Genomic DNA, 20,001 nt, shown 5'->3' on the forward strand with positions numbered 1-20,001 from the left:
TAAAACCAACCACTTATGGAATACTTTGTTAGGACAGCACTAGCTAACAAAGGTGAGTTTCCTGGTTATACATCAATATGAATCTTGGTATTTATGTTCACAGGAGTTCTGGTGGCCTAGTGGAAAGTAGCTGTGGTGCAATCCTCACTGCATGAGGGAGAAGGATGGACAAACTCCTCCTGTGCAATTAACTGCCTCTGAAAACCTGCTGGAGGGTCAGCTATAGGTCGATTCTGACTCTACGGGACACAACAACAACGTAAGTTGATTGAAGTAACCTAATAACTCAAGATACAAATAACAATGATATTTTCTCTTCTTTATAAAATGTAACCTTCTCTAGAACAATTCATGAAGAGTATCCTAGTGATGAGTGTAAGAAATTCAGGCTTTTTACATTAAAATACAATTTAAAAAATTTTTAAATTACATTTTCCTCTCATGATGACACAAAAATCAGTTCTGCATGGACAAAAGGTTCAGTTGTGAAATGTAAAATAGCTCCAACAAGAAAAAGAATCCCTTTTCTTTACAACTTAGATAAGCAAGTATTTATTTATCAAGGCAGCACTAATCATACATAAAAAGATACTGAACTAGCTTACTTAGGGAACTCTGGTAGTCTACTGGTAAAAAGCTGCGCTGCAATCCTGAAGGCACATGATTTGAATCCACCAGCTGTTCTGTGGGAGAAGGTTGAGTATTCTCCTCCTGTGCAATTTACTGCCTCAGCAAACCTGCTGAAGGGTCAGCTATGCATTGATTCTGACTCCACAGTACATAACAACAACAATTGAAAGTTAGACATTTTTGTTTAACAACAGACATAATAAAGAGAGTGGAAACGAAAAATGAAAGATTATGGAAATGTAAATGCATTTTATATTAAAAAGGACATGTATTCAACGTTTGAAAAACTTTCTATACATTGGAAGCATAAGTGGCATCCACTTCCTAAATGACATGTCTCTGGAAACTCTATGGACTTTGATAAATGTTGATAGTTATAGAAAGGCTTCAGGCCTTTTGTTCAAAGGATTGTTATGAGTCATGCTTGACTCAATGGCAATCAACAACAACAACATTAATTTATGTACTCAAGTTACACTAAGCCCTAAATTGGAATCCCAAAGACAACAAATATGGTCCAAATATTCAACATCATTAGAATGAATAAGCAATCACTGTTCTATTTGTATATGTGCATAAAAAAGGAATAAACAATTGCTGTATACAACATGTAAAAATACATAGAATCAAAGAAACCAGGCACAAAAGACAAATACAGTGGACTTGTCTATTTTATGAATCTACTTTTTATATAACTGAAAACAATGTCAATATTTGATGTAAGACTGAAAACTATTATCTTTTGCGAGGGTTCACCCGAGGGTAGAGCAACTCCCTTGGACTATCTCACCACATTTAAACATGGGCTCAAGTGCATATTAACTGGACAGTTCAACAAAATTTTACAAAATAAGACCCACTGACCCAGATAGGATAAACATCCCATGAGAAGTCACATGTGTGCTTCTTCTCAGAAGAAAGATAAGCAATCTTCTCTCCTTTGATTTTTCAGACTGGGACTCCCAATGAAGGATCAGCTATGAGTCAGTTCTTGCTCCACATCAAGGACATTGTTTTTAGTTTGAGTAATGGCTCTTGTCTATGGCCATACCAGCTGGGATTCTTCTGATCTCATACTGGAGCTCTGGTCCACAGCACGTTGCACTGCTAAACGTCTGAAAGTCTCTGGGGATTCAAATTCATCAACTGCTTCTTAGGAGAACTATGGACTGTTTCCTTTCATAAAAATTTACAGCCATAATCCAATGGTAATCAATTTTATAAAGTATAATTCATAAGAATAATTGTTTGAAACACAATGTGATTTAAGAATAGTGTGAAACTCAATGCATATGAACTTTGTAAGCAAACCAGTGTAAATAAAAATGTTTTAAAACTTATAGTCATAAAGACCTGATCAAGGGAATTTGGAAATGTATTCCTTGGCAGAGAGTTTAAAGTTTTTTGAGTTTAATAAAAATATGATATAAAGACACTTTCACATGCATATAAGGAAATTGAAAATAGCATGGGTGGTGTCAAAGTGATGTCTTTAATTTTAAACACTTTAAAGAGTTCTTTGTTGTTATTGCTGTTGTTATTATGTGCCGTTGAGTCTCCAGTGACTCATAGTGACCCTATGTACAATATCTTTGAACCCTGTTCTATTCTGAGCCAATCTCACCATGTCAGACACACCTACCCTCATTACTCCCATCATTGAAGTCAATCCATCTTATCAAGGGTCTTCCTCTTTTGTGCTGTCTCTCCACCCTCTCAAGAAATGAACCTCTCCAAAGACTGGTCCCTCCTTGTAATATGCCCATAGTATGACAGACAGAGCTTCAGAATCTTTGCCTCCAAGGAGTAGCCTGGCTTCACCCTCTCCAAGATGAACTTGTTTGTTCTCCTAGCAGTCCATGGTATATTCAGTACTCTTCTCCAACACCAGAGCTCAAAGGCATCAGTTCTCCTTCTATCATCTCCAGTTATTGTCCAGCTTTCTGATGCATAGTGCATAATTGCAAATACCATGGCCTAGATCAGGCACACCATCTCCAGACTAACATCATTGCTCTTCAGTACTCTGGAGATGTCCTTTATGACAGACTTTCCCAATGCAATTCATCTTTTGATTTCATGGCTGCTGGTACCAAGAGTTCTTTAGCAGCATATTTTCCCAATGTTGTTTGGTTTATTGACAGCTGCTTTCATGAACATTGATTGTGGATCCTTGATCACTTCAATCTTTTCATTTACCACGATGTTGACTTTAGGTTCAATTGTGAAAATTTTTGTGTTTTTTATGTTCTGAAGGCTTCAGTAAGTCTTCAAATTCTTATTTTCGTCAAGATTGTACCATCTACATATCACAGGTTGTTAATGAACCTTCTTCCAATCTTGAAGCTGTGCTCTTCTTCATATAAGTCAGTATCTCCGATTATTTGTTCTGAATATATTGAATAAATATGGTGAAAGAATACAAACTTGATGCACACTTTTTCTGATTTTAACCGTGAAGTATTCCCTTAAGCTATTGAATAACTGCCTCTTGGCTCATTTACAGATTTTGTAAGAGCATAGTCAATGTTTTGGAATTTCCATAGTTCTCAATGTTATCCATAGTATATTATGATCCACACAGTTTAGTGCCTTTCCACAGGCAATGAAACACAAGGATATATGTTTCTGGTATTCTTTTCTTTCAACAAAGATTGATCTGATATTAGCAGTGATAACTTTCCTTCTATGTCCTCCTCAGAATCCAGCCTGAATTTCTGACAGCTACGTTAACATGAATTGCTGCTGCATTTTAAAATTATCTTTACTAAAATTTTGCTAATATGTGATATTGGTGATCATGAATCTGAAATTTGGACAACGAATAGTGATGACTGAAGAAGAAAGAATGCATTTGCATTGTGGTGTTGGTGAAGAATAGTGGGTGTGCTTATATATGGACTACCAACTCTGTCTTGGAGGAAGTTTAACTAGGGTTATCGTGAGAGACTCCATCTCACATTTGGGGCATGTAGTCAGGGGGGATCAGTCCTTGGAAAAAGACACGCTGGGAAACATGGAGCGTCAAGGGAAAAGAAAACGAACCTTAACAAGATGGATCAATACAGTGACTGTAGCAATAGACTGGAACATGTCAGAGTTCGTAAGTTTGGCGTAGGATAGAGAAAGCTTCTGATAAATTGTTCACAGTGGATTGTCACAGTGGGTTGTAGTTCACTTGGTGGCTCATAACAATAACAACATATTGATGTTATTCAATAATTGCCATGTTCTGTTGGATCACTTTTTTGTGGAATGGGCACAATATAGATCTCCTTCAGAGGTTTAGTCAGGTAGCTTTTTTCCAAATTTATTGGTGTAGAAATCTATATGGTAACAATTATATTCTTGGAAACTCTTTATGGTAGTGTTTCTTTGTTCCTCAGGGTGACTATGAGTAGAACTGGCTTGATGGCAATATAGTTTAGTTTTAGGATGATACTTCTTTAAATATAATTCAGAGGGCACTGAGAGCAAGCAGCATAATAAAAGTCTCCTATCTCCTTAACGAGGGTGACTATGAGTAGAACTGGCTTGATGGCAATATAGTTTAGTTTTAGGATGATACTTCTTTAAATATTATTCAGAGGGCACTGAGAGCAAGCAGCATAATAAAAGTCTCCTATCTCCTTAACGGCAAAAGATGAATCTGACTCAGAGAGCTTAATTTTAAAAGTCATGCCTTAAAACAAAGTCCTATATTATTAAGCATTCCAAATGTGATAGAAAATCTAATACTGTGCTTGGCCACTGAGGGATAATCTTACATTAATGTGATAATAGAACAATAAGTGCTTGTTTGTTGTTATATGCCATCGGATTGACTACGACTTGCAGTGAACCTATGACAATATATCTGAACCTTACTCTGTCCTGTTCCATCTTCACGATCTCTGACACGCTTGAGCCTATTGTTAAAGTCACTGAGCCAATCCTTCTTAGTAAGGATTTTTTTCCTCTCTTTTTCTGATCCTCCACTTTTCTTTGTATGATGTCTTCTTCCAAGGATTGACTCCTTCTGAAAGCATGGGCATAGTATGTGAGATGAAATTTTATCATCTTTGCCTCTAAGAAGCTCCCTGGTTACACTTCCTCCAAGAAAACTAGTTTGTTCTTTTTTGCAGTTCATGGGATATTGAGCATTCTTCACCAAGACCACAATTCAAAGGTGCTGATTCTTCTTTGGTCGACCTTATTCACTGGTTAAGATGTATAGGAAACAATTGAAGCTAGCTTGGCTTGGATCAGACATACCCTAATCTTTAAACTCATGAAATCAGCCAGTGTGAAAACATGCAGTGAACTAAAGGAGTGTGAATAATGTGAAATAAGTGTCGAGTGTGGTGGATAGAAAAATCCAAAAGAATGTATATTAAGCTATATCCTATAGAGAAAATAGGGCATTGCCCAAGAGAAAAGACTCTCCCCTGTAGAATGGTATGAGTTAGAAAACGTTAATAAACTGCAAGTACTTGAAGATGCAAGTCACTGTGGCTCAAGGAATACCATCACTTGTAGTTTTTTTTAGAGCAAGAAATAAGTCCATGTGCTCTAAGAATTGGTCTACTGTACAAAGGCTAAGGTTTCATCTGTCTTCTGTTTAACCACAGTAGAAGTTTCAACAGTGTAGCTTCTTCCCTGTCCTTGTAGAGTAATATTTATATATGCATTTCACAAACTTACATGCCAGTTCCTAAAAAGACATCTTTGCCCTTTGTGCAATTACTTTTTATTACTAAAGAAAACCAGTTCCCTATCTTGCTATATCGCCTCATTCAGCAAATTAACATCTTTCCTCTAACAGAGCTGCATAACATATACAGTGTTAGTTAATGGTAGCTGGGAAATGTGGGGATGATTTGCTATAACAAATCAACATTCAACTCCTATGAATGGGGTAGGGCTAGTGTGAGTGCATATCAGAGGGTGAACACCCCTGAAAATTGGAGACTAACAGCTTGGAAGAAAGGTTTGGAAAGGCACTTGTTGGTTAGGAAGCCAGCAGTGTCTGCCACAAGAAAGCAGTAATGCTAAAAACAACCAAGGCTCTACAAGTAACAGCCTTAGCCACAAACCAAAGCCGCTTCTATGCAAATTCTGTATGGAGATGACATTTTCCCCATGTACTTGTTGCTTAACAACATACAAAAATGTGAACAATATTATCCTTAGGGAGCTCTAGTAGTGTAGTCCACAGTGAAATGTGTTAACCCAAAAGTGGCATCTTTATGGCAACTTTTGAATCCAACAGCTGCTAGTCTGGAGAAAGATGGGCAATCTTCTTCTGTGTGACTCACAGTGTCAAAAACCTAAATGGAGAATCAGGTATTAGTCGGTTCTAACCATACTATAATGAGAGCGCGAATGAGTGATAACCTTTGGGCACTCAAGGACATTGTGTCTGGTTTGATTTTGTTCTTGGAGAAGACATTTCCAACTTATATACATTGACTCATGTTTTATTGAAATGTTAATGTTTAAAATAGTTAATGAACATTCACAAACGTTCACAGAATAAGCCTGATGGTGTAGTGTGTTATGAATTAGACTGCTTACCTGAAGGTCACAAGCTGCTACATGAGAGAAAGACAGGCAGTCTCCTTCTGAAAGATTTATAGCCCCCAAAACTGGATGGAGGCACCTCATCTAGTTAGAATTGACTCCATAGCTTTGGGGTTTAGGGATATATAATGTATATACATTTGAATAAGTACTGATTGTGTAATGCATTATGCATTGGGCTGCTAACAGAAAGGTCAGTAGTTTGGATTTACTAGCTGTTTGATAGGAGGAAAGTCGGCAATAACCTCTCATAAAGATTTATAGCCTCATAATAGATTGAACCCTAGCTCTGGTAGCCTAGTAGTAAGAAGCTGTGCTGTGATTCCTAAGGCACTGTGTTTGAATCCACCAGCCGCTCCGGGGGAGAAGGACTGGCAATTCTCCTCCTGCGCCACAACAACAAACGATGGTATTGATTTTTTTTTTCTTTTCTAAAAAAAAAAAAAAAACAAACCAAAAAAACCCCTTCTAATTGGAAGCCTAAAGAAACATTAGGGCAAAGTATATGCATTTTTTACCCTTAACTAGAGAAAAGGATTGCATAAATACAACATAACCTGGACCAAGACTTGAGATTAAAATCTAAAAACCTGAACTCTTAAGTTTCTTCAATATAAGCTTTCCCATGTTATATTCAATGTCAAGAAGACAAAGATTCTCACCACTGGTCCAATTGGCAGCATCAGCATGGATGGTGAAGAGATTGAGATTGTATACAGCTTTAGTTTGCTTGGCTCCATAGTCAACAGTCTTGGCACCAGCAGCCAGGAAATTAAAAGGCGCATTGTCATGGGAAAGTCTGCTGTTAGGGACCTCTCCAAAGTACTAAAGAGCAATGGCATCTCTTTGGAGACTAAGGTGCGTCTGATACAGGCCATGGTCTTCGCAATCACCTGTTATGCATCAGAGAGTTGGACAATGACCAAGGAGGATAGGAGAATTGACACCTTTGAGCTGTGGTGCTGGAGAAGAGTATTGAGAATACCATGGACTGCTAGGAAAACAAAAAGATTTGTCCTGGAGAGGGTTAAACCGGGTGGCTCCTTGGAGGCAAGGATTCTGAGGCTCCATCTAACATACTTTGGACATGTTGTGAGGAGAGATCGGTCCTTGGAGAGGGACATCATGCTTGGGAGGGTGGAGGGACGGGGCAGGAGAGGAAGGCCCTCTATGAGGTGGATTGATTCAATGACTGGGATAATTGGGTTGGGAGTGTCAGAGACAGTGCGATTGGCACAGGACAGAGCGGAGTTTAGGACTGTTGTACGTAGGGTCGCTATGAGTCGCAGGCGACTCGACGGCACATAACAACAACAACAACAACATATTCATATGTTATGTGGAAAAATTTATTGTTGAAATATTCAAGAGTTATCTATGCAAAAAAGAGCAATCTATGCATTTGACTTTATCACCACCTTAAATCCATTCTTCCTAATTGATAGTCTGTTTGAAAATACTTCAAGTAGGTTTATAACTTTTAATTTTTAAAAAGTACACCAAATTCAGTGCTCAGCATAGCTTTCATTAAAAGTACATAGCTTCAGTAAAAGCTACAGTAAAAGTACAGTATAGAAAATGTTCCCCATCAGCTGTGACAAGTGACAGATGCTTTGTCATGAACTTTGAACTCTTCCTCTCAGTTTGTACCAAGGCAAGGATTCTAAATGAGAACGACAATTATTTGAAAGTAAAATTTAACAGTATTTTTATGCTTAAGTTCACACAAAATTGCAAAAATACTTTTGTGATAGCACACTTTTGGTGTGTGCACCAAACCTCATCTATTATCCTTTTGTGAAAGGATGTTTCCCTTATCTTCATTCACAGTCAGTAGAAATTTAGGCCTGATCTTTAGATTTGGTAATAAAGTGTGGTTGGATGGTGAAAAAAAGACAAGTAACAAGTTGGAATGATCAAGATAAGGGAGTTAAATGAACGCCTTCTCAATTCTAGATATTAGGTGTTGCAAGCAATATGGTCTCCTGTTGCTGTGTACTGTAAAGTCGCAACCAACCCTTAGCTGACCCTCCCTGCGGGTTTTCACAGGCAGTAAAGGAAGACCGCGCATTCTTCTCCCCCGGGGGCATCTGATGGTCTTGAAACACATGCCTTCTGGTCTGCAGCACCGCTTCTTCATTTTTTTCCAATTCCATTCCTATTCTCTTCTGCGTCTCCAAGACTCAACGTGTTAACTCCACCCCAGTCCCACCTTTTTGCTTTCCGGAGCAACTCCTTTTCAAGGGAAGGTTGCCAAAGTTATTTCAGCATCTTATTGAGGAGTGACTCGGGGTGGAATCCCTGAAAGCAGGAAAGGTGTGCGCGGTGGAAGAATTGGTACCCCTCCTTCATGCACCTCTTGGCGGGCTCAGAACTTTCCCAACCAGAGTCTGCCGCTCAAAGCACGCCCACAACCCACAAGCGAGGGACCTCCCCGAGCCGGAGAGAAACAGGCCCATCCTCCCCGCGCTTCACCAGCGGGCTCCAGGCCAGGCGCCTGGAGGTGGGGGTGGGCGAGGAGGGACGCTCACGTCACGTGCACGCGCAGGGACCTCAATAAATGTCCGCGAGGCGACCCAGACGGCGAATCCTTTAGCGCCTGCCTGGCTCTGCGCGCCACCGCAGCACCCGGCCGGAGAGCGAAGCCGCAGTCAGCCTGCACCTCGGATCCCCGCCTGTGCCTTCGCCCCTTGCTCCTGCAGATAATGCTCAGAGACACCCTAGCTTCCATCCTGGCTACATAAGCAGCTTCTTTCCTCTTCCATCTTCAGCTTCTAACTTTGGAGCCCTTTGGCAGCAACTTCTTCCAGGCCTGGAAAAGAACACGGGGTCAGAGGCTCGCCTTCTCCTAGCGCACTGGTTGCCCCGGGACGCACGGTGCGGTGCCCCAGTCATTCCCCACAAGGGGCTTCTCTGTTTTCGGGCTCGTGTGTCGCCTGGGGAACGGCTAGCGAAGGCCAGCGTCTCCTCCGCCCAGAGCTCCCAGCGGACTTCACACTGGAGAGGTAAGCGCGTTTCTAAAACGCCGTGCTGAGAGAAAACTCTTTCTTGTCTGCCATCCCTCCTTTTAACCTGCTTTCAAACGAAGGTGATTTGGAGAGAATCCTTAGGCACCCACGGTGGGCGTGTGGCGATGGAGACCAGTGGTCTCTTGCTCTGGGAAATGACTTTGTGAGTTTCACCTATTCCCTCCGGTGGCGCTCTTTCCGTTTGGGTTAAGTGTGGTGTGCCACTGGGGCGCATGATAAATGAGCATCTTTATGGTATCTGAACCAGAGGCTAGACACAAACTTTTCAGGAAATAATGTGTGCGTTCAGTTCTTGAGCAGTACTTGGGCGAGAGGAGACCTTCAGTCTAGCCATTCACTCTCTGTGGCTCACTGGACCCTGTGCGCATCTACTTTGAAGTAGTCACCCTTAATGGTTGCACAAGGTACTAAATTGTATACCTGAAATAGGTTGGCTTGGCGAACGTTGCGTTTTATACATTTCTCTGACATTGAAATTCACAGTGCTGTGCTTCCTACAAACTGATGGTGCACTGAAATAAAATTCCTTAAACATAGAAACATGAACATCCAGAGTTATAGAAAGCATTTTTGATATGTGATATGAAGCCTTGGTGGCCTAGAGGGTATAAGGAGTTGTGCTGTTAAACCGAAGGCAGACGGATCTAATCCACTACTGCTCCTCTGGAGAAAGAAGGCTATCTCCATCCGGACAGTTGACTGCCTCTGTAAACAGCTGGAGGAGGGTCAGCTTTGAGTAGATTCCAACTCAGTGGCATACAATAATAACAACAAATATATAGTACGTTTTAAAAGTTATATATAGCATATATCCAAGTTAAGACTTAAGAGTTAAAAATAATTTTCCAACTTTAAATCTGGACGCCTTTTTATTTTTTAAACTTTTTTCTTATGTGTATCACCCTATAAAATATAATACTTTGTAGAAATAATGCTTTTCTGTACAGATTTATTAAAGAAATAATGGAATTGGAGAGCAGTTTAATTTTAAAAAGTAGTTGTGTCCATTTTCTGGCACACTCTTAACTGTGTTTTAATCTTGTTATTAGAAAATGAATAGCTGTTGATATTTTCCTCTTAATCACATTACCTGTTCTTAAAGCCAAAAAGAGTGCAAGAGCCTGTCTTGGAGATCATCCCGGGGAAATCCTGAGGTCATTCATTATGAAGTGTACCGCCCAGGAGTGGCTCGCAGTAACCACAGTGCTATTCATGGCAAAAGCAATGCTCGCCATGGTGGTTCCTAATGCCACTTTGTTGGAAACACTTTTGGAAAAATACATGGATGAAGATGGTGAATGGTGGACAGCCAAGCAAAGAGGGAAAAGAGCCATCACAGACAATGACATGCAGAGTATCTTGGACCTTCATAATAAATTACGCAGTCAAGTGTATCCAACAGCTTCTAATATGGAGTACATGGTAAGGAAGTTTTAAAAGTGGTATATAAAAAGAAATGCCTATGGATGTGTTCACACTTCAATGTCTTTGTGCTATTCTTTATCTGAACTATTTGTTCTGTGTTTAAAATAATCTTTGAGGCAAGAGGATCTTCTTCTGTGTATTTTATTAATATACCTCTCATTTTTAAGAGCTCCTTGACTGTTTGAATAGCATTAATTAGTTTGAGTGTGACATTCCTTTTAAGTACTCTAATGTTTTCCCCTTACCTGGAAAGCTACTCTACTGAAATGCATGCTGGACAGCTGATGTCTTTACTTTCAAGTGATTTAATAAACTATTGTTTTCTAATTCTTAATTGATGGAAACTTCATTTGAGTGGCATATGTGAAAATTTTATGAGCCCTGGTGGTATAGTGTATTAGACCATTGATTCAAATACACCATTTACTCTGAGGAAAAGATTGGTATTCCCTACCCTTTCTGTGAAGATTTCAGCTGGATATATACATTCTAACTCAACACTCTTGGCACCAGCAGCCAGGAAATAAAAAAACGTATTGTGATGGGAAAGTCTGCTGTTAGGGACCTCTCTAAAGTACTCAAGAGCAACGGTGTCTCTCTGGAGACTAAGGTGCACCTGATACAGGCCATGATCTTTGCAATCACTTATTATGCATTAGAGAGTTGGACAATGACTAGGGAGGACAGAAGGAGAATTGATGCCTTTGAGCTGTGGTGCTGGAGAAGAGTATTGAATGTACCCTGGACTGCAAAGAAAACAAACAGATTCATCCTGGAGAGGTTAAACCAGGCTACTCCTTGGAGTAGGATTCTGGGGCTTCGTCTGACATACTTTGGACATGTTGTAAGGAGAGACAGGTCCTTGGAGAGGGACATCATGCTTACTAGGGTGGAGGGACAGCACAGGAGGGGAAGACCCTCTATGAGGTGGATTGATTCAGTGACTGGGGTAATCGGGATGGGTGTGTCAGAGGCAGTGAGATTGGCGCAGGATAGAGCAGGGTTTAGGGCTGTTGTACATAGGGTCGCTATGAGCCGCAAACGACTCGATGGCACATAACAACAACAACAACAGCAACAAATTGTTTCTTGCAAATATGTAACATATTACAGAGTACTCTTTTGTAGTGGTTTTAAAGAATGTTTTGATGATAGCTTTTTCTCTGAATTATTTGTGAATTCTAAAATATGGAAATAAGCTTGGACAATATCTTCATCTTCACCTTCCCCTTTAGAATACATTAGCAAGTTTGGAGGCATAATTACTTCTTTAAGACAATGAGTAGAATTTCTATCATACTACATAGTATTCTAAATATTTAATAAAAAATACCTTGTTGTTGTTTACCATAGAAGCAAAACTGACTCATAGCTGACCCTCTGGTAAGTTTTCAGAGGCAGTTAATCACCAGGGAGGGATTACTCATCCTTCTGCAGAGCAGCTAGGGGTCTTGAAACATGTACTTTTGGGATTGCGGTGCCGTTTCTTACCACTAGGCCACCGGAGCTCAAAGAATACGTTAAGAAAGACTAATAATATATACCTGTTGGCAATAATAAAACTTCTTTAATGAGCATTGATACTCATACTTCTAATTTGGATTCATTGCAAGATGAAGTTGATTTTAATGCATTCTTTTTTCCCCTGTGATTTATTAGTTTTGACATTTCTTTATCATTATTTACACATTAATCCTTGTAACTTCATAAAGCATAGAATTTATAAAGAACACATCACTCATTATAAAATATGACATTAAATGACTTTCACTGGAAGGATTATTTAAATAAGGTAGGAAAGAATCAGAAGCACTTAGCAGAGATTAAAAGTTGAAAAGTGAAAATTCTGCTTTTGGGGTTTAAATTCTATTACTGATAAGCACTAGCTGAGTGACTTTGAGCAATTTATTAATTTTTTTCCTACTTTCATTTTTTTCATGTCTAAAGTGTGTTCTTACCACAAATTGTTGTGAGGATGAAAGGAGATTATGTGTTAACATTTTAGCTCATTATAAGGCACATTTCTAAGGTCTTAGTAAGTATTACTAAAGCAAGTTTCATTTACTGTTAAAGTAGAATGGCTAAGGACATTGATGGAGCTTTTAAAAACTCTGCAGGATGCGACGACACCTGTAAGGTCTTACATCCTTGCTTTTTGTGTATTTTAAAGTGGTGTCTAATGTGTAGAACTGTGACTTTGATCTGAGAGCCTTGTGACAGAAATAGCCATGTATCTAACTTTCCTAGTTACGCTGTGTGCTTAAAAGCATGTGGCTATTCAGATGCTTTCTGTTTAAAATAAGGAAGAATTTGAATCCACAAAAAAGGAATCTGAGACTATTTATATATGTTGTAAGTAATATAGAAGTAATGGAAGAACAGTCTGGGATTTGTTTTCATCTCTGACTTCCAAAAGAAATAACTGCCTATTGTATGATGTCTGGCCTGGGTGTTTATATAAATTTCTTTTTTGGTTTTACTGGCTTCATTTCATCCTTGAAATGTAGATTCAGTAACAAGTTAGGGTTTATATTGTGTTGCCCTTAGATACTAGGAGCACTGGAAGGAACTGTGTCTTGACTGTTAACTGTCCTACAGGGATGTTCCTTGCTCAACTATAATATTCAAAAAAACACAGGATTTTTTTTAAGGCTATAGATTTAAGAGAAAGTGTAAAAAATATTTTGAAATAATGTTATGTAGATAGAGATGCTGTGCAACCTTGGAAAACAATTTATGCAAATGGTTACAGAGCATGTATTCTGATAGAACTTGATTTAAATCTGGCTGATGCCCTCATTCCTGTAAAATGTGCAGTGGTCTGTGATAAAAGCTGCTACTTTACACACACTATATACATGTCGTGGGCACATTGAAAGTCTAAGTAGTTACTTTGGCATTTAGTGCTTATTTTAGTCTACACTTTGTCCTTGGAAATCTGACAGCCTTGCTAATTAACATCATATCGCCCTGGTGTGTCCACTTGCTCTACAGAGGTAACTTGTGGTTGCTGTGAAGCTGAACACTGCTACACTGATATGTCAAATGAAGTAATGGTTACCCATGTTGGACCGTGTTTGGTGGAGCTCCCCAATTAAAACAAGCTTGGAAGCAGAAGTGGCATCCACTTCCATAATAGCTTGTCTCCGGAAACCCTGTGAACCTAGAGCAAGGATGAACGTCACAAAAGTGCTGAGAACTTTCGTTCATAGTGTCACTATGAGTCACCTACGACTCAATGGCACTTAACCACAAATAATACATCCTTACCTCTACTTTTAGCTTTTTAAAATTTAATAATGCGAAATATAGACCCTGGGAAGTCATATCTTTTTCTAAGGAGCTTATAGGGTGATAGAGAAAAAGACTTCTTTGAAATTTCAATGTAAGTGAGGACACATACTTTTTGGGTTTTGTTTAGAAATAATACCAAGTTTGAACAGAATTATGAAATACTTAGAGTGGTGAGAGTCAGTCAGGTGGAAGTTCTTAGTGTAAATGACTCCTTGAAGATCATTGAGACTAGGAACATGGGGAAGAGGGGAGGCAATTAGAAGGGAATGGACTAGATAATCACATGGTGATAAGTATTGACAAAAGCTGGCTGATAAGAATTAGAAACAGAGAAGTTAAATGAGAGCTCAGTACTTGGGGCATAGAAATTAGGAAGGGGAGACTGAGTTATTACTTTCATGAAATCAGATATTCTAGAAAGAGAGATTATTTGAATTTTAATTTTGAATGAATAGAGAAATTGGAGCTTTCAGGTTTTCAGATGAAGCCATGCTGTGGAGGCAATGGATTCTAGAGAGAAACATAATGGCTTTGGACCTTGATAGCAGTAAGTCCATGCTTTGCTTTTGCTGGTTGCCAGCATAGGCTTCCTTCACTGTCAGCAAGCATTCTGGCCATTGATTTTCTCATTTGTAAAAATAGATGTAAGAATGTAAACTGTACAGTTTTAATGAGATGTTTGACATTGCAGGTAATGTTCTCTCTCTCAAGCCTTTCTTTAAGACTTTTAAAAATTATTCTAGTTGTTTCATCAACCTGTTTATGTTCTGTATTAAATCTCTAAAAAGTTTATTCTTCAGATTTTTACTTTGTTCCTCTCTCTTCTTGTATGACCTAATCTACTTCTTTGACATTAAATACCATCCATATTTTGATGGCTCCTTAGTCTGTGTCTTTATCGAAGAACCTTCTCTTTGGAACTTCATTTTCATATTATCTTCTTCCCATTGGTCATCTTTGTGTGATATTATTCCAAGGTTAGTTCATGTTTATTGTGTCTAAAAAGAAAACTGTTTCATCCTTTTTTTCCACCCTCCATTGCCAACCTACTTCCCTTTCTGGATTTTCTTTCTCACTTAATGTCCTCAACATCTGGTCAGTTATTTTTAAGCTATCTGGAAAATGGACAATCCTTAAGTATTTGCTTGAAACAGCTTTCAGTTAGTTAGTCAATGCTGTTGATTCAGAACCAACTCATTGCTGACCCTCCAACAGGTTCTCAGAGGTTATAAATAACATGGAAGGAGATTGTCCATCTTTGCCCCACTGAGCAGCTGGTAGATTTGAATTGCAACGGAGGTTTAGCCTTTCCGTCACCAGAGCTGTCATTTGAAATGGCCCTAAGCAGCACACACGATTAAAAGTGCTTCCACTAGCAGAAACAGGAGTGGTATGAATCTTCCCAGAGATGCATTAGAAGAAAGACCTACCTCTCTATTCCAAAATTTCACAGCTGTGAAAACACTGTGGAGCACGTTTTTACTCCACAATTCATAGAGTTATTATCAGTTGGAATGGTTTTCAACTGCTCCCTTATTCTTATCTCCTTCCCATAGCCTTGTATCATATATACATTTCTACAAATGCTGTCAGTTTTGTCTCAAAAATACCTTGAACCCATCTTTTTTTTAACTCCTCTTTAACTCTTTCTGCCCTGCATTGCTGTCCCTTATCTTACATCAAGATCGATACACTGTCTTCCCACCCAAGAGAGCATAAGAATGACTTTGTCCCTACACCGTTTGTGCTTCAGACTATCTTTCTCGTGATTTTTAAAGCAAACACATCAGTGATGGTCATTTCACTGCACAAAACTTTGAGTAGCTCTAGAAACATGTGAGAGTCCACCTTGATTTGCTTGTGTATATCTATTCTTTGCCTATCATGTCTCCTTTGAATTTCTTGGGCATATTGTATATCTTCACATTGAACTGTTTGAACATCTCTGTGATTGTTTATTCCTATGTGCTAGAATGGTCATGTCTTCTGGGTTCACCTAACAAACTCATATTCATCCTTCAACAAGAAACCCAAATGCTGCCTCCCCTGTTACACTCATTCCCATATTCTCTTCTGTTGTGTTCCTAAAGAATTTCGTTCACACCAATTTAGGGGATAAAAAAAAATTAATTGCAATTAAATAGTTTATGGATCTGTTTTCTGTTCCTGTATTTGGCTTTTTAAGATGGTATGGATTAGACCTCATCTATCTTTGCAGGAGCTCAATACATAAACCCTGATTTAATATTGTTGAATGCTTAATCCATATGTATTGAATAAAGGGACAGGTGAGACAAAAGGTAAAATCGAGATAAATATGGAGAACAGATAAGGCAGAGGAAATAAAATTATTGTGGAAGATAGGATGTGATTTGTACAAAATATATTAGAAAAAGGTGGCATAAATTCTTCAAGTAATTGCTTTTTTTTCCTTTGAAAAAATATGGGATATTGTCCTTTTATATAAGATAATGATTTTATAGATGTTGTGGTGGTATAGTACATAAAGAGCTGTCTTGCAAGTAGAAAGGCCTCCCTTCTCTGCAAGTTCAAATCTACCGGCTACTCTGCAAGTAAAATATGGACAATCTGCTCTCATACTGTTGACCTGCTGGAGGATCAGCTGGCAGTTGCAGTTTGATGGCAAGGACTTTGAGTAACCTTGTAGTAAAGACACTAAAATGTTTTGTTGTATGAGCAATGAAATGAATATGGTTTGCTACAATATTTAACAAAGAATGTTTTAAAAATCATAAACCAGCTACATTTCATAGTTTACTATAACACAAAGTATTCCTAAATTTAGAATATACCTTAGAAATCAAGACACTTGATATAAAAAAGACACATGGGCCAAGTATATAAACCGTTTTCTGCTGTTTTGACTACTTCCATGTCCTTTTGAGAACTGTTGACGGGCACATTGATGGCTCTGCCTGCACACTCTCATGTCACACATGGTGAGGAAATGGGCAAAACATTAGCACAGTGATTTTTTTCCAAATGTAAAACAAATATGTCTCAAGACCTCTTTTGCTTGGCAACTGGAGGTAATAAATGAATATCCAATGGCACCCTCAGTTCCTAGTGCATGTTGATGGAAATGGTGGAATTTCCAGTTTCTCCCTTACAGTCTTCTTAATTCATGCTTCAAATTGGAAGACTTTTCTGTGCTTTAGTATAGCAGTTAATTCCAGAAATTAGACATGGGATAATGTAGTTGTCTAGTTATCAACTAGATTGATGTTGCCATGATATATGCCTTATTTCTGATTGTAGACATACATGATTTTTATTTTGTTTGTTGCCCTGTAAACTGTTAATAGAGCCATGCTTTTTATATTATTTATCACTTATGACTGTGTTTTCCAGAATAACTATAGATAATGAAATGATGACATCATAACCCCATTGCCCAAAGCTCAGTATTTACAGATTTCTAATCTTGCTAAAAATACCTTGAATTCTTTTGCAAATGAGGTTTCATTGCAATTATTTATTGCCAAACAGTAGCTTGCTTTCTTTATGCTGGTGTTTGCCTTGTAATTTAAAAAAAGTTATATTTATTTATAACATACACATATTTAAAAGTATATGAAATAATTGATTCAAATAATATTATTACTTTTGGAAGTGGAAATGACATCCACTTCCTAAACAACATGCCTCTGGAAACTCTATGAACTTTGATAAATGACAATAGTTATAGAAAGGCTTCAGGTCTTTTGTTCACAGGGTCCCTGTGAGTTGTGCTCAACTTGACGGCAATTAACAACAACAAACAACAACAATATTATTACTTACAATTACTAACATCTCTGCATTCTAAATTTAAAGTAGCTCACTTAATTTGTCTATTGTTTTCAAGGTGTTATTCTTGGTATGATAGATGGTCAGTTAAAATGAGGGAGAATCTCTATGAAATGGATTGACAATGGTGTCAGATATTTCAAGGATGTTGAGGAGGTGCAGAACCATGCATGCTTTGTTCTTAATACATAGGGTAAAAGATCAACTAAATGATGCTTGACAACAACAACAAAGTGTTTTCATTTTTAATAATATTTGTCTAATTGGCTCAGGACAAGGCAGGGTTCAGAGCTGCTGTATGTAAGGTCACTATGGGTCACAGGCAACTTGGTGACATGACTACAACAATAACAAACATTGTCCAGAAACAACATATCATTTGTTTTAATATATTATAGGACTCTAAGTTAGAAAGTCATGAATTTGGCTAGGTATGAGTTTTGCTTATTTAGAAATTGGTACTTTAAGATCAATGTGTTGTTTTTGTTTTTTTTTTAAATAACACCTAAAGTTTATTAGATGACAGCACACACAGGAAACGCAGTAGTCGAGGAGCCTACTATCCGTTCCCAAAGGGATCATCCTAAGAATTGAGACCCAAGAGGCAAACCCCGGCAAAGGCCTGGTCTGCTGGCGTGTCGCTCGCGGTTAAAAGGGCTGCCTGCAGCGGGCTGGGGCCCCAGTTATGCGCAAACTCATGCTCTTGCGCAGCAGCGTAACCCCCGGCACCACGGGGAGGCGCGCCGGGGGCTCAAAGGCAGCGCGTAAGATCAATGTGTTTTTCTTTTGGAAAAATATGTTGTCATTGCCAATACTTAGAGAAAAAGTGTGCCAGCTCAACTCATTTTTTTGAATTTAATGTTTATCCTGAACTTGCAAGGGATTAAATATGGCTTACATGTGTTTTGAGACACATTGAGGGACTTGACAAGAGCAAGAAGTTATTTCAAGAGCAGAAGGGACCTCCCATAGCCAGGAAAATGCCAAAACATTTTCAAGTGTTCTTTTCATTCATTTGTGTATTCAACAAATTCAGGAGCAGGGCAGATGCTATGTACCAGATGCTAGCAGGGGCCTGGCAGTAAACATGACTTTCTTCTTCACATAGAATAAGTCTGAAGACCCTGGAGCTCAGTAAAGGGCTCAGGTGACTGGCATAGAGTGTAGGGTGGTGCTAGAAGGAATGAGTTCAGAAAGATTCAGTTGACAACCACTTAGAGATTGTTTTCTAGACCCTTAATCTGTGTGATCAGAAGCTATTTGAGACCTCTGAACAGATCTTCCAACATAAAAGTTGTTTCCACATTTAAGTAAAGTGAGCACACATGGAGACAAGGCTATTGGAGTAATAAATGTAAAAGATGATGGTAGCTGGACATGGTAGTAGGCAGTGAAGGTGGTAAGAAGTGTCAGGAGTGTGAGAATACGTTAAAACTTGGCAACCTTGATGGGAAATCTGATGCCTTTAAGTACTCAGTTGTTGAACAAAAATGTTGATTTGGACTCAGCATATTCTCTGTGGAAGCCCTCTCCTTCTAAAGATACTGTAATCTGTAAAGATCACAGCCTGAGGAGGAACTCTGTGTTATTGCTGTTGTTACCTGTCTTTGAGTTGGAACCAACTCGTAGCTAGCCCTCCAGTGGGTTTTCAGAGGAAATTAATCTAATGGGAGGAAATTGTCCAGCTTTCTAAGCGTGTTTCTACTCAGTCTTATAGGGTTGCTACAGGAAGCAGCAGATTGAGCTGTAACAAATCTTGAAAAAGGAAAGAAAGACTTGTTGTGAAGATAATGACTTGGACTTGGCCAACCAGGCAGTCAGTAAATGGTAATTCCATATTTGCTCTATGATTGAAATTCGGTTAGGCCCTGGCTACAATTTTGTGATAATTGATGGCAGTTGTCTATGCTGATTTAAATATCAAATCGAGAATTTCTGAATTCTTTAAATTTCCAGGATTTCTGAAACTGATGTAGATTCTCAAACCATCTGATTATTTGACTTCCATTTTACCCACTCAATTCAAAGCCGAAATTAAAGATTAGAGGAAGGTCAAGACATCTCTTATCAGCAGAGAATTGCTGAAAGTCCAGGATGGGTTTAGAAGGGGTCCTGGTACTAGGGATATTGTTGCTGATGTTAGATGGATCCTGGCTGAAAGCAGAGAATACCAGAAGAATGTCTATCTGTGTTTCATTGATTATGCAAAGGCATTTGACTGTGTGGATCATAACAACTGTGGCTGACTCTG

At 38.7% G+C, this 20,001-nt stretch overlaps 1 protein-coding gene across 1 annotated transcript in view; it reads left to right on the forward strand.

Moving 5' to 3' along the window:
• Positions 1-10,329: 10,329 nt before the first annotated feature.
• CRISPLD1 (cysteine-rich secretory protein LCCL domain containing 1) overlaps positions 10,330-20,001 on the forward strand; it is a 53,930-nt gene continuing 44,258 nt past the window's right edge. The window contains exon 1 of the mRNA XM_006880477.1: positions 10,330-10,643. Within this exon, the coding sequence (XP_006880539.1) occupies positions 10,386-10,643 (258 nt within the window). The 5' untranslated portion in view covers positions 10,330-10,385. The remainder of the gene's footprint in view (positions 10,644-20,001) is intronic.

This window comes from Elephantulus edwardii, unplaced genomic scaffold (assembly GCF_000299155.1).
Source record: "Elephantulus edwardii isolate Elephantulus edwardi_28Jun2011 unplaced genomic scaffold, EleEdw1.0 scaffold00008, whole genome shotgun sequence".
Lineage (NCBI taxonomy): Eukaryota > Metazoa > Chordata > Mammalia > Macroscelidea > Macroscelididae > Elephantulus > Elephantulus edwardii.